This window comes from Ipomoea triloba, chromosome 11, assembly GCF_003576645.1.
Source record: "Ipomoea triloba cultivar NCNSP0323 chromosome 11, ASM357664v1".
Classification (NCBI taxonomy): Eukaryota; Viridiplantae; Streptophyta; class Magnoliopsida; order Solanales; family Convolvulaceae; genus Ipomoea; species Ipomoea triloba.
The window spans coordinates 23,641,458-23,656,878 of NC_044926.1; the positions used below are offsets into that span (position 1 = coordinate 23,641,458).

A 15,421-nucleotide genomic window follows, 5' to 3' on the forward strand; every position below is an offset into this window, starting at 1 on the left:
CGAAGTAAAAATTAAATTAAAATCTTTAAATTGAAATTGATTAGAATTGTTGTATGTAAGTTTAACTGTCATAAACTATATATAACGTTTGATAGAAATGAAAAATGTTGACACATAAATAGGTATGGTATTTGCACTAAATCTTACATCATGAAATGTGATTCGTAACACGTAAATTAGTAATAATTAATCAATACAAATTTATCGTATAGAAACTATGATAGTCTCACGTACAGCTCATTGAATAGATTCATTTGTAATTTAAGATAAACCACTAGCTTTCTTAAACAATTTTTTTTACCAATTAATATTTTATACTTAATTAATTAACAATGTTTCAAGCAGTGTTGCAAAAATCCCGCCTAGGCACCGATTAATCCTTGCTTAGGCGCTAGGTGCCGGTCAACCGCCTAGCGTATCACCTTAAATGATGGTCTAGGCGACTGCCTATCTAGGCCGCCTAAGATTCACCTAGGCCGCTTTGGCTCTGATCGCCTAGGCCTCCTAGGCGTCAACTAGACCAACTAGGCCGCCCAGTCGGCCGATTATTATTTTTTTTTAATGGGTTATTTCACTCAAAACAACATCATTTTGAACGAAATAACCCTAAATTGTACAAAGTCTAGATATATTTAGGTTAATATTTAATATTTTAGTATTAACTATTAAAGTATTATATAATTTATAATTATTAGTCTTTAAAAAAATAAAAAATAAAATAAAAAATACACGAGCGCCTAGGCGCCGATTAATCCCCGCCTAGGCGCTAGGCGCTTCCCGAGCTTCCGAGAAGCGCCTAGCGACTTTTTCAACCATGGTTTCAAGACTTAGCATCTACTACAACACAACAACAAAATATAGTTCATTTAATTGGATCATATAACATAATTGAAGTCTTCAACAGAGACAAAAATAATAAAGTAAATGATGGCCTGGGATTTGAAAGCCTAGCCTAAAGGTCTTAGGAAGGGTGTCCAATATACTTATATACCATAAGGAGAGAAAACAGTAATTGGATTTGATATATATGGATTTGGGGTCAATTCAAATTGCAAGAATGATTAAACCTCTAGGGTCAAAGTGCAGAAAAACATAATAAAGTCTTGAGGCGAATGGCACAAAGATCTAACAACCTTGCTAAGAGCACCATTATCAGTGATTATTTAGGGAGATATTGTCAGATATTTTGCCACATCATATGAGAGAAGGGAGGTGAGAGAGTGGAAAAGGATCCTCTGCTAATATGGGGAGCATAGAGCAGTAACAATGGACAGCTAAACTTTCAAGTGTCACAGCTGTGCGCGTGAGCCGCGCCTGAGGCGCGCCTGACCAAGTCTGATTTTTTTAATTTTTTTTTTCAATTTTGTTTTGTTTTGTTTTTTTTTTCATCTCTCCTCATTTTCTCTTTCCTAATCACACTTACAAAAACTCCTCAATTACCGTGAAAAAACTCCATTGATAAGGATGCTCTAAGTGTCCTGCCTCTTCTTCTATTATGTCTCGATTGTCTCTCGCCACGTGTCCTGAATGTATTGTTACAAGTGCTTGTTGCAAGATGGCCATTCATTCTCCACCAAATGTGGTTTCTTACACCTATAGATAGTAGGGCATGCATGCACTCATTTAAGACATCATCGATCAACAAGACATCTCATCTTGAGCAAGTTTCCTTAGCTATTTAGGTCTTGTAATAGTCGCTTTGGGCGTGTATTCCAGTCCACTTTTATTAATCTTATTTATTTACAGGTTGAAAGGGCATTATATTCATGACCTAGTGTCCTACTCATAATTTATCATGCTCATGTCAATTTTACTTCAAATTATCTAGTTTTATGATAACCCTGGTTAAAAAAAAATAAAAATAAACATTAGTAAATTAGTATAACAATTTTTTGGTACAAAATTAAATTATCTCATCAGAATAATTTTGATTTTATATTAAAGATTCATAGGAAAAAAACAAATTTAAAGTAATACATTATACATTCCTTTTTTTTTGTAAATAAAAAAAAAACTAAATACACATTATTTTATACAAAAGTATTAACCTTTGAATGAAAAATATTACTTTTTCACTTAAAACTCTTAGGTTTTTATTAAATTTTTCTTTTTGAAATATCATATATTTCTAATATAAATGAAGCTAATATGCTTTTACACTCAATGGAAAATAAAAGGATTTGAGCCTGCAAGGCTAACCCAGTTTATTCAACCAATTATCTAAAGCCTTGCTCCAGCAAAACACTATTAGGAATTCTAATGTGTCAAAAAAAAAATGGAAGGGGGTGGGTGTGTGTGGTGGGGGGAGGGGAGGTTTGACAGTTGCTATACCGTGGGCCACGATACTACAATTGTGTTGAACTGATACTGCAGTTATGTTGAAAGGGAACTTCAGTTGTACGAAACGGATGCTGTTTCATCCGTCTGGAACTACAGTTGTGTTAAACTGATACTGCAGTTGTGTTGAACTGATAATGTAGTTGTGTTGAACTGATATTGCAGTTACGCGAAACGGATACGATTTCATCCGTCTATTTTCATTAATCAAAACAACGTCGTTTGCGCGGTCCAGTATAATTTGTGGGGGGTTGATGATTGGGCCATAGGCCCCTTTTAGCTTTTCTTTCAATTTCAGTAGACGAAATCATATTAAGAATAGCAAAACGGCTTTGCAATCTGGGCTTCAAGAGTGGGTTTGTGAATTAGGTCACAAAAAGTGAGCTGATTTCAAGTGATAATTTAAAAGCTTTTATAGAGTGAAATTAAATTAAAATACAAACTCTTTGGTAAAGGAATATGTATTTAACTTAGTATTATTCTTACCTTCATTTATTACAAATTATTTTCTAACATTTAAATAATAATAATATTATTATTATTATTATTAATGATATTTTTATATTATTATTATAATAATAAATAATTAATTAAATTAGTATACGCGCGCACACACACAAAAAGTCCATGCCGTTTTGTTTTACTTTTTATTTTTTGTATTCTTTTTGCAACTATTTTCTTCTTTTTAGTAATAATAATTAAAATATAATAATATTTACTTCATTTACTTTGTTTCTTTCCACCATTATAAAAGGTGAAAGATATTATTATTTTTTGTATTGTCACCATAAAAAATATATAAATATCATACTAGAATTATCTTAAGAACAAACATTATTTGCTATAGCACAAATTTTAATTTTATATTCCAAAACTATATTGTTTAAATTAGAATTTACATTTTATTACAATTTGGTCTATCATGTTTGTGACAAAATATTTCTTTACTTTAAGAATTTAAATGCAAAAATTTCAATGTCTAATAAATTTTACAGAAAAAAAATTAGTATTTGAAAATATCAATGACACCTAAGGATGGGTCCTCATTTGATTTGAACAAAAAATATATATATATGGGTCTCTAATCAAGTGAGAATTTGCCAAAGGCTTTGTGATCAAGCGGCATCCGATGTACACTTCCATATGGAAGGGAGTGGGTTCGAGCCTTAGTGGAGGCATCTCTTGATTCTTTGTAATAGAGTCCGGTAGATGTAATGGTTGAAAAGAAATAAAACTTTATAACATTTATGAAAATGACTCCGCTCATTTTAAAAGTTTCTTTTATTTATGAAAATAAACCCCCTCATTTTTTACTTGATTTCCCATCCATCAGATCTTACATATCAATCATTTGAATTTGTTCACAAGCTCTCACCTGGGAAGTGGTTCTCATATGGTTATAATTACATATATATTATTGGTCCCGATTGGGTGGGAAAAGTCTAGAGGGGGGGGGGGTGAATAAACTTTTCAGCAATTTCAAAATTTAAAACACTTTGGTGATTTCAACTCTAGGAGTCTAGGTAACAAGCGTAAAGCAAATAACCAACTTAGAGTTCGCAGCAGAATATTAATACGCAAAGTGTAATAAAATAAACCGAGCAAATATATCGCATGCAATACGAGAGAAATTGCAAACCTAGATGCAGAATGAATATGAATAGTAAATGGGTATGTATGAATCAGGATGAATTCTTTACTAAAAAGATGAATAGCAATGAATAGTAAGTGAATAGTGTATGGATAGTATCTAAGTCTTTCAAAAAAAGTATCTAAGTCTTGAAACTTGAAATGTTCAAAACATGCACTTGAATGACTTAGAAATAATATATGTTAGAACTATGTTGCATGNGGGGGGGGGGGGGGTGAATAAACTTTTCACCAATTTCAAAATTTAAAACACTTTGGTGATTTCAACTCTAGGAGTCTAGGTAACAAGCGTAAAGCAAATAACCAACTTAGAGTTCGCAGCAGAATATTAATACGCAAAGTGTAATAAATAAACGAGCAAATACCAATTTCGGTCCCACGACTATTAGCAAAATGACAATTTTGGTCCACATGTTTCATTTCTACCAATTTTGGTCCCACGACTATTGTTTAGTACCAATTTTGGTCGCATGACTACTGTTTTAGTGCCAAAATTCATCGCGCCGGTCACCCATCCGTTTAAAAGTGCCGAAATCTAAAATTTTTAAAGGTATTTTCATCCTTTTCATCTTAATATCCAAATTTGAGCATGAATAAAGAGATTTAAGCCCTACGATCAATCACAATTCACAATTCTCCTTCTCAAATTAAGGTAAAATGAGGAGGAAAACTGCGAATTTTGGACGATTTTAGAACTTAAATCCATTTGTTCATACTCAAATTGGAATATTAAGTTGAAAATGATGAAAATACCCTTAACAATTTTAGATGTTTGCACATTTTAATCGGATGGGTGACCGGCGCGATGAATTTTGGCACTAAAACAATAGTTGTGGATGAAAATTGGTACTAAAATAATAGTCGTGGGACCAAAATTGGTAGAAATGAAACATGTGGACCAAAATTGTCATTTTGCTAATAGTCGTGGGACCAAAAATGGTATTTGCTCATAAATAAACCGAGCAAATATATCGCATGCAATACGAGAGAAATTGCAAACCCAGATGCAAAATGAATATGAATAGTAAATGGGTATGTATGAATTATGAGGAATTCTTTACTAAAAAGATGAATAGCAATGAATAGTAAGTGAATAGTGTATGAATAGTATCTAAGTCTTGAAACTTGAAATGTTCAAAACATGCACTTGAATGACTTAGAAATAATATATGTTAGAACTATGTTGCATGCACATGCACGACAATGAAACCCATATAAAATGAATTCAAGTCAGCAAATGGGTTAGTTCGAAATATTCATGCAAGAATAAATATGATGCAAGTAGAGTAAAGAGACAGAGAGGTTTTATAGTGGTTCAAAGGTGGTGTAATCCTCCTAGTCCATTCTTCTCCTTTCACTCCAAGGAGGGATTTCACTATCTTCAATCATCCAGATACAATAGTGAACACTGAACAGTGCCAACCCAACACTTCTACAACTCTGAGTGTCTCGCACAAATCTACACTCAATCCGAGCGCCTCGCACAAAGCTACGCTCTTGAGCGTCTCGCACCCAGCTACGCTCCTACACGCTCCTAAAGTCCTAAACAAACAATATTCAACTCAAATTAGTAATTAGTGATCAAGATTAATTGATCTTTTTTAAAAAAGTTTGTCATATACAATTAAAAAAAAAATTCTGGAAGGCACAACAATGTGCACTATATGGCATAAAAATGTGCACTAGATGAAAGAACAATGTGCACTGTATGAAGGAACAATGTGCATTGTATGAAGGAACAATGTGCTCTGATAGAAGGAACAATGTGCACTGTATGGCATAAAAATGTGCACTGGAATAAGGGAAAATGTGCACTATATGGCATAAGAATGTGCACTGGAAGAAGGAACAATGTGCACTGTATGTCATAACAATGTGCACTAGAAGAAGGGAAAATGTGTACTATATGACATAAAAAGTGCACTGGAAGGCAAAAAAAATAACTTACACAAAATTACAATAATGCCACCGCGTTTTTTATAAAAAAAAATCTCCAATTTGGACCCTTGATCTGGACTCAATCTACGGATACAATTTCATCTTATTTCTCACCTAAGGCAATTGTTTCAAAACGATTCTTCGCTCCTCGTCGATGTTTTATGCGTCTTCTTGTACCTGTCATAGCTCTATAATGATGGTGGTGCACTTGACCGTCGTTGGTGTCTCGTCTTCATAGCAGTTCCAGAAGAAAAGTACGTCTTCTTGNAAAGTGGAAGAGTGAAAGTCGGGTATTACCAATTATTTAGACTTCTAGTAACAACAGCCTAAGACCAAATTGCCCTTGAATTGCATATTATTATGGTTAATCGGCCTATTTTTATGGTGAAACATTTAATCTTAAAATCCAATCTTATCCATCCGTACATGTTTTCTAATGGCCAGGATGAAGTCTTATTTCTCATCTAACTAAGTTGTCTCATGTGAAGTCTATATATATATATATATATATATATATATATATATTCTTCTTTTCTTCTTTAGTGTTCTTTGTCACCATCACAGTGCCTCCTCTCTTCTTCTTCACCACCGGAGTGTTCTTCGTCGCCAAAACAGCCACCGCCTCCTCTCTTCTTCTTCTTCTTCCTTCAACCAACATTGCCACGATCGGCCTTCTCCTCGCGTCGCGCCACCGCTCTCATCCACAACACAGGCCGGTCTTCGCCTCACGCCACCGCTCGTCGTCCACAACACCTTCGTGTTTGATTTTTCAGATTAGAAAAAAAAAATTACTTTATTTCAAGTACATGGTCCATACAAAACACATAAACACAAGACACGTGCACATGTTTTACCAAATAAAAAGAAAAAAGAAAAAAAATAATTGTAACGTGAACTAAACGACAAACAATCGTCATCAAAATTAAAATTCAGAACGACGTCGTATAGAACTAAGCGTATAACGATTGATTGATTATGAACTGAGCATCTGGTAAAGTACGTGGCCAAACCACTAAGTCCTAAATTAAAGCTCACCCCCATCTCATATATATGGACTAATATGGTCCTCTTACTTTTAGGATTCAGAATTTAATTATAATTTATAGGGAAAATGGCATCTTTAGTCCCTGAGTTATAGGGGTAGTGTAGACTCAGTCACTAAGTTATGGCTTTATGGGAGTTTAATCCCTCAGTTATTCACAAAGTGACGAGTTTAGTCCCTGGACATTAAATTTGACGAAAAAATTAAAAAATATTCAAAATTTGAAGGGTAAAATAAGAAATTCACATTTTATTATTCATCTTATATCAAAACCACTTTTACTAGGGCTGTGCATCGGACGGGTTCGGACGGTTCGGATATTATAACCCCCAATCCATTCGGAGTTCGGTTTGTATTTTCTTAATCCGATCCGTATAAATTAATTAGCAAAATTATCGGATATTATAAAGTCGGATTCGGGCGGATTTAATCGGATATTCGGGTGTGTTCGGATTGAATTAAACAAATCTCNCTTTTCTTTCCCATGAGATCTGTCTTGCTTTGGGAGAAAAAAAGCAATAAACTTACCTGCAGTTGTATTAGCGACAGCAAGGCCAAGCCGTGGAGACCTGTGGCGGAGGCGAGGCGGTGACTAGCCATCTGGCAGGAGTAGAAGCAGAACTGCAAAAGCGGAGATGCGAAGTGGAGGCAATAAGGCAGAGGCGGAGGACTAGGGTTCCTTTTCAACTGATGGATTCCTTATAGGCTCAAGGCCTCAGCCCTCAAGCAATAAGCATGCGTGTACAATTTAAATAAATAAATAAATAAAAGAAGAAGCCTGCGTATATAGTACACCTTGGGAAGAAAAAAGCCTACTTTTGAGGTCTTCTTTTTCAATGTCCAAGGGAATATTAACGAGGTAAACCCCACTCCTCACTATGTGGGTAAAGCCCTCGCCCTGTGACCCTAGCCACAAAGAGCCACAAGGAGGTAAATCAGCCTAGGTTACCCATAGCTGACCGGCACAAACTCAAGGGCTTGAGGTTCGAACCCACGACCTCTCGGCTGCAGGTGTAACTCTCTTACCACTTGAGCTGCCCTTACGGGCGTGGACTAATTATTTATTTATTTATAAGTAGTGGATTAATTATTTATTCTATAATGGTATACACAGTACACACATATATATATATATTCTATTCCTAGTGTGCCGTTTGAACATATTATATATATATATAATATATAATATATATATATTTAATCGGATTATCGGGTGAACAATATTCAAACCCACCCCGATTTTTAATTTTCCGAAACAAATGTTGGGCGGATCGGTTTTTTATTCATCGGATTCGGGCTTCCATTCGGGCGGATTTTCAGATCTCGGATCGGGCGGGTTTCTCAGGTTGGGTCGGGTATGCTCAGCCCTAACTTTTACAACATTATTTTTCACTTCTTAGCCAAATTATTTTCAAGATTTTTCATTTTTAAAAGCATTTTAATAACTTTCAAATAACTTGTTAGGAACCTGACTCTCATATAATACACTTAAAACTTAGCACAAATAAAGAAATGCATGATCATTGTATTTAGGTGTATGAAACACACTACCCTAACAAGTTTTTATTTTTTTAATAAGCAACAAATGCAACAAATGTAACAAGAAGCATACCCTTTGTTCCCAATAAATTAACACTGCTGATTACTATATTAAGCAAAATACAACATACCAATGAAAATTTTAAAGTTTTTCCAAGTTGCATTAAAGAGAATTGGCAAAGTTGACAAGCGCAAGGAGGAGAAGAAGAATTAAGAAGAAAACTTACTCAGTGGCGCAGGAGGAGGAGTTTTGGTCTTCTTGGTCTGCATTGTCGGGAGATGCACGAGGAGGAGTCTTGTCTTGGTCTTCATTGTCGGGAGATGCAGGAAGAGGAGCAGAGCTGGAAATAAATATACAAACAATTGGGACATCAAAAGAATGAATTATAAGCTTTTTCACACAAGTAGAAGCATGAAGGTGGGGTGTGGGGTGTACTTACGCTATACAGAAACCGGTAAGGACATGCCCCTTAGGGAGGGTGTCATAAGGATTGAATTTCATACTGAAAATAATATTTGACGAACGATCTCCACTTTCAAAGGTTTGAATGGCATGTTCAAGTCTAAAATTAATTTCGAAGACGTATATAAAAAAATCTCCACTTGAAGTAGTGTGCATCACACAAAACCTTTCACCTCCCATATCAGCTAATTGTTTCCAATCATGTACTGAGTAAGGCATATCAGCATCAGAAAACTTAAATTCAGCTAGAACCCTGTGAGATATAGGATCAATATCACCCGTGTCACTAAGGCGAACACGATATGCAGTGGGCAGTTTACCATGAAGGGAGACTAGAATCCAAGTGTTATCATCAAATTCATCCGAAACCCCCATATCGCCAGCATGCAAGAAGGGAAAAGGAATATTTCTCTCTTCAAATCTGTCCACAAAGGACTTGCAATCCTCCCATTTTGAATCTTTGGTGCTGAACTTAAATGTTTCAAAACAAGTCGTAGTGTCTGTAATAAACACATATATATAACCTCTAAGGAAAAAATGACCCTTTACACCGATAACACTAAGGTGCATTTCAAGATTAATTCGGATGGGTGGGGGTGGCAGGGTTTCAAACAACTTCTTGTTTAGATCAAAGTATTGAAAATCCAAGGGCACGTTCTCGTCAAGATGCTCTTTGGAAGACCAAATTCTATAACCAAAATGATCATCTTTACGTGACAACAGGTAAATCCGATCCTCAGCTCGAATGACTTTAGGTAACACCGTGTGTGCACATCCTAAGTTCTGAAGTGTTTCAATATTTTCAACCGGAATTTGGTGGCACTTGGTTGGATCAAACATATGAACACGATCGTCATATTCATATTCATATCTAAAGATACATCCATAGGCATCGTCATCGTCCTTAACCTCTCGTCTATTGTTGCCCGTACCCTTAAACTTTCGTGTATTGTAGCCCCCAACCATATATAAAATGTGATTGTGGCTAAAGACTCCCATACCCGATGGAAGAGGAGGTTTAGATGGATTAGAGAACACAAGCTTGACTTCGGGTTCGAAAGGTGTATTAAGTGTCGTAGGGATTTTAATCTAAACAATTGCTGCTGCTTCGGAATTGAAATAAGCATATTGGAATTCCGCCATCCTGGAAAAAGAAAATTTAAAAACAAAACACATAGATAGATTCATAATTACACAAAAATAATTAGATCAAAACTAATAACACATAAACACAGTAGAATTTGTAAAAGAAACAGATGACAAATTGGCAACTCTAAACACAGTACAAACACACTCCCAAAAAAATTTCATGTCTTCATAACTAACTGCCAGTGCATTATAACATATTCCTCAATTCAATTCTAATACCGTGTAGCTTAATATTGGGCCCTGGATCCCCAAATAATTCAATATATATTGGATACACATACACTGGCAGAGTGGATATATGCATAATAAAGTTTTAACACTAGAACAATCCAAGTATTTAACATAGATCATCAATAATTAAACAAAAAATAAATTTATTTACCTGACTGACTCTCTCGTCTCTCTCGGTACTCTTTGTTGGCAAATTGCAATTGTAATTTGGAAAGGGGAAATTGGAGTTTAAGATTTATAGGCATTTTAGGGGAAATGGGTAAAGTCGTAAAGGGTATTAGGTTTTTAGGGTTAAATTTGAAACTTATCATTGCATACTATCAAAGATTTCGAGTGACAGTTGCATTTTGATCAATATAAAACATCAGTTTTTTTTTTTTATTTTATTTTTTAGAACATATGCAAAGCAAAGCACAAAATCATGGAAGAAATCAGTATGTCATTGCATTATAAGAAGTGTAAAGCATTAACATCAGGCATTTGACCCCTTCAACTTTCTCATTATTCGTAAGTATTATCTTCAACATATTCAACTTTCTCATTATTCATTACTCTGTTAGGTATTATCTTCAACATATGCAAATTAATCTAGATTGAATAACTGTATTTATATTTATATTTATATTAAAATCTTCAAGATTCATTTACATGTGAAAACTAATTCCTAACAAACTTCTATGAATTTTTTTTTCTTTACTACAATGTAAATTTTTCAAAACAAATACATTTAAGACATAAAAAACAGGTTTTGGTATTTAAGTGGTAGTCTACTGACCACTGTGCTTAAACATTCATACTATATATGGTAATACAGGAATGCAAATAAATTTGAATTTCATGATATGAGAGGAAAACCCCTTTGCCTAACATTTGTATATTTCATAGTCTCAAAACTATTATACCTTAACATGTTTTTATATTAAACTTGATTCTTATATAAGCACTAATCATAAGTTTGCGTTCTAAACTATTTTTGGGTTGTTTTTAAGAATATACTGAGCATCCTAAACATACATGACAGAAACAACACAGAATGTTGAAAAAGATGTAGTAACTTGTGTGTTAAAAATTGTAAAGCTAGCAAATCAGGTATTTTTCATGTTACCTTTGTCTTTGATATACATTTCATTTACAGTTTAATACATTTTAATACATTTCATTTACTACTTACAATAAACAACTGTTGAGGAAAAGCTGAAAATGGAAAAAATAAAATAAAATTACTTACAACATATATCAGAAACTATGACAAACGTAACTAAACAAAATATATTGTTATTCTCTAATTAAACAGTACATTGATTAAAATTACCTACTCTGGTTGAACCAAAGCTTTGTTGCATCATGAAATAAACATTTTATACTGTTGACTCCCATTGCCTTTTCACTTTGAGATATCGTAGATGTCCGCAACCACCCCAGCACGAATTGCTTTCTTTCTGAATTCTGGTTTTCAGTTGAGATGCAAGCACAAATGAGATGAAGCACAAATTGGCCAGACATTCTAAAGTGTATAGAATTATGAATATAGATGTATAGTAGGGGAGAGTGTGAAGGCCGTCTTGTAAATGTATGTACATATATACCAAAAAATGCGATGCTTGCACTGCAACCAAGGAGCTGAAGTAATACTAATCAATTCCCAAGAAAGTCTTTAAATAACCATTAAATCAATCACATTAAATATAGTCATAAAAAGAAAGCATTTAGGATTAGACTCTTATTGCAAATTAATGATTACAATCTCTATCTGGATTTATCTCTGCCAACACGCCTCATCACTTTGAAAATCAAAATCTCTTAACCCAATTACACGCATTACTGTAACTTCATAAAAAAAAAACAAATTGCTTGGGCGGGAGAATGGGGCAATTCTAGAGGTCAAATCCCCTCTCTTTATTATAATTAGAGATAAGAGATTATTACTGATTTTTTTTTATATTATTTGATTTAGGGGTTGCTTAGGTTTAGTATTTATGATTTAAGTTTAAAATTTAATTTTTCATTGACTTTTTAAACATTATCCAAACTAAATGTGCATTTTTATAATACATAGTCGTATTACACTATTACAAGTCACAAAATATAGTTGGTGATAACTACGAAAATAACACCACATTTTTTTTTAAAATCTGATATGATTCGTTCGACTTTTACAAATATAAAATTGTGATGAATTTTTAAGTCTATGTTAATTTTAATTATATATTGCAATAGTATTGTAAAAAATTAATCTACAACATTTTAAAAATTAACCAATATTATATTGAAAATGAATATAATATAATTGTATGTTAATTTTTTTTTTAATGCTACCGACTCTATTACACTGTAGTATTTGTTCCTCTATACTTTATCAACCTATTGAAGCACAAAGAATCAATAATGTCTCCACTGAGGTTCGATCTCATGACCTCCCATATGGAAGAATCACTACATGTCATCAGAGCACAAGGTGCTTGGCAATTGTATGTTAATTTAATACATGAAAATAAAAATATCAATATAGGTGTTATTTAAAAGTTTTTAATTAAAACTTTTTAATGATATATTTTTTATATATTAATTTTATTTGTATATATAAAAAAAAAATTGAACTTAAGTTGAACAAGAATATAAGAAGTATTAATTTAGTGTACCTTAAAAGTAGACCATTATCATGGTATAATAAATATTTTAGGTAATATTAAATTAACATATATAGCATTTTTGTAAGTATTTAATTAGGTAAAAATGATTGTAATTTCAAATTTCAAAACAGAAGCATTCTCTTAGAATGGGTGAAAAAACAGCACTTCTGTTTATATATATATATATATATATATATATATATATATATATATATATATAGATTAATAGACATTATTTAATTTCCATATAACATTTTCTTACCAATTAAACTTATTAATTACTTTTACTAATAAATTATGTAATTAATATTAATAAAAGTATGAGCGGGAAAATTTGGGATAAAGATTTTACTTTTATATATAGTATAGATAGATTATATATTACTTTATAGAACTAAATTCTTCTATACCATTTGAATGTATAATAGCATATGTAAAGTGTAAAGGTGATGAGAGAATTTGACCCGAAAGAAGCACTTTTATTGATTGTTCTTCCATCAGTTTAGAGAGAAGGGAGAGCACTACTTCTAGGGTCTTGCTTAGAGAGAGAGAGGGGAAGGGACCAAAAGCCCCTTTGCATGTAGGGTTTAGGTCCCTTTTATAGGGTTAGCACCTGTACTCGCATAGTCTACGTACCAAATACTTAGGGTCGTATAGCTGGGTATATTCCCTATCATCACTTTTCAGTGTATTGCATATAATATAAATATAAATTAATACTTTCATATAAAAAAATCAATACAAACTATAATTATGATTAAAAATATTAAAACATCATACCCATCAAATCATAATGTATATCAATTATTCAATTATAACTTATATGTCTTTTCATATTTGTATATTAAAATATAGTATGTAATGCACTTGTATAATGATGACAAATTATTGTGTGGACCATTGTCTACATAGTTGTGTGGACAATAAATATAAGGTACATTTTTAATATATTAAAAGTACATTATTTGTGTTTTAAATGCACATTATTTGATATTATATAAAATAATGTACTTCCAGTGTTCAAATAATGTACTTTACATACACAAATAATGTACTTTTAGTATATTAAAAATATATTTTTTTATTTCTGGTCCGCACAGCTACGTGGACCATGGTTCATTAAATAATGGTTACACTTATATAAGAATATAATACTTACACTTATATAAGAACCCACACAGTGACCATCTTTCTTTCTTCATCCCATCCAAACCCTCTGGTATTGCTAGTGAAAAGATCATGTATTATACTCCAGTCTTTTGTCAAAGTCCTTATCCTTGACTCAATATGAGGCTTAATTTTTATGTCCAAAGTAGGCAATTTAGCTTTTAACATCCTCTCCAACTCATACAAAAACTGAAAAACCCACCTTTGAACCAGTGTCAACATTTTTTGTTCTTAAATTACAGAGGTAAACCATATAAGAACCTAAGACAACATACATCTTCTTCATGGCTCCACATCCTTGTTCATGGTATAAGGTTGTCCTTAACCTAACAAGTTTATCTCACTTTCTAAAATGGGTCTCACTTCCACATCATCAAATTTACAAATTTTCTACTATTTGTTCTACATCCCTACAAATTTGACAACTTTTAAAAATGGGGTCCACTTTTATTTTATATTATTATATATATCATAATAAAATAATAAAAAAGAAATTAAAAAGTAAAAAAAAAATTATGCCAGCTTTTGTTGCCTTTGGCAGCAAAAGCTGCCGAAAGAGTACAAAGGCTGACATAATGGCAGCCTTTTAAGTGTTTAGCAAACTTGCTGTTCTAGCAAGTTTGCTAAACACTTAGGCAAACCAAAAAAAAATATTAAAAAAAAAGAAGAAATTCATGTGGTGTGCTATGTCATCTAGCAAGTGTGTGTAATTTCAGGGTTGAGGTCAGCCTAATGCTTGTCTGCATGGGGTGGGTTAGGGCTAAAGAAATTTACCATACAAGCTTCGCAAACCGACTTGTCAAATTTCTAGCCCATTAAAGGGTGAGCTAGCCTGGACACTCCGAATTTGTCATATAAAGTATGAGAAATTACATTTTTAGTCCCTCAATTCTTTACTACTAGTAATTTTAGTCTTTAATTAACTTTTTTTGTCATTGCAATATAGGACACCTAACTTTTCAAAAAATTGCAAAATTAACCCCTAAAACAATAAAACCATTAAACCACATTAGGGTTTTACTTATTAATTAACAATTACATAAATATTTTAGTAATTTATTATCTTTCTTCTTATTGTCTCATCAATTTTGATATTTCATATGCAAAATAGAGAATTGACAACCTTTTTTTTTTTCTAAATTTCTTATCATTATATGCAACACATCGTCTTTGTTTTCCTTTATACGGAATCATTAAAATCAAGTCATCTAGTTTGCATATGAAATATTGAGACTAAAGAGTGTTGTAATTAAAGAAGAAACATAAAAATTACTA

General features: G+C 32.7%; 1 protein-coding gene across 1 annotated transcript in view; it reads right to left on the bottom strand.

Moving 5' to 3' along the window:
- Nucleotides 1-10,054, bottom strand: part of LOC115996525 — a 140,857-nt gene extending 130,803 nt beyond the window's left edge. Inside the window, exons 1-2 of the mRNA XM_031235783.1 lie at nucleotides 8,947-10,054; nucleotides 8,734-8,847 (exon numbers count right to left, since the gene is read on the bottom strand). Coding sequence (XP_031091643.1) covers nucleotides 8,734-8,847; nucleotides 8,947-9,968 — 1,136 coding nt within the window. The 5' untranslated portion in view covers nucleotides 9,969-10,054. The remainder of the gene's footprint in view (nucleotides 1-8,733; nucleotides 8,848-8,946) is intronic.
- Between the last annotated feature and the right edge of the window lie 5,367 nt (nucleotides 10,055-15,421).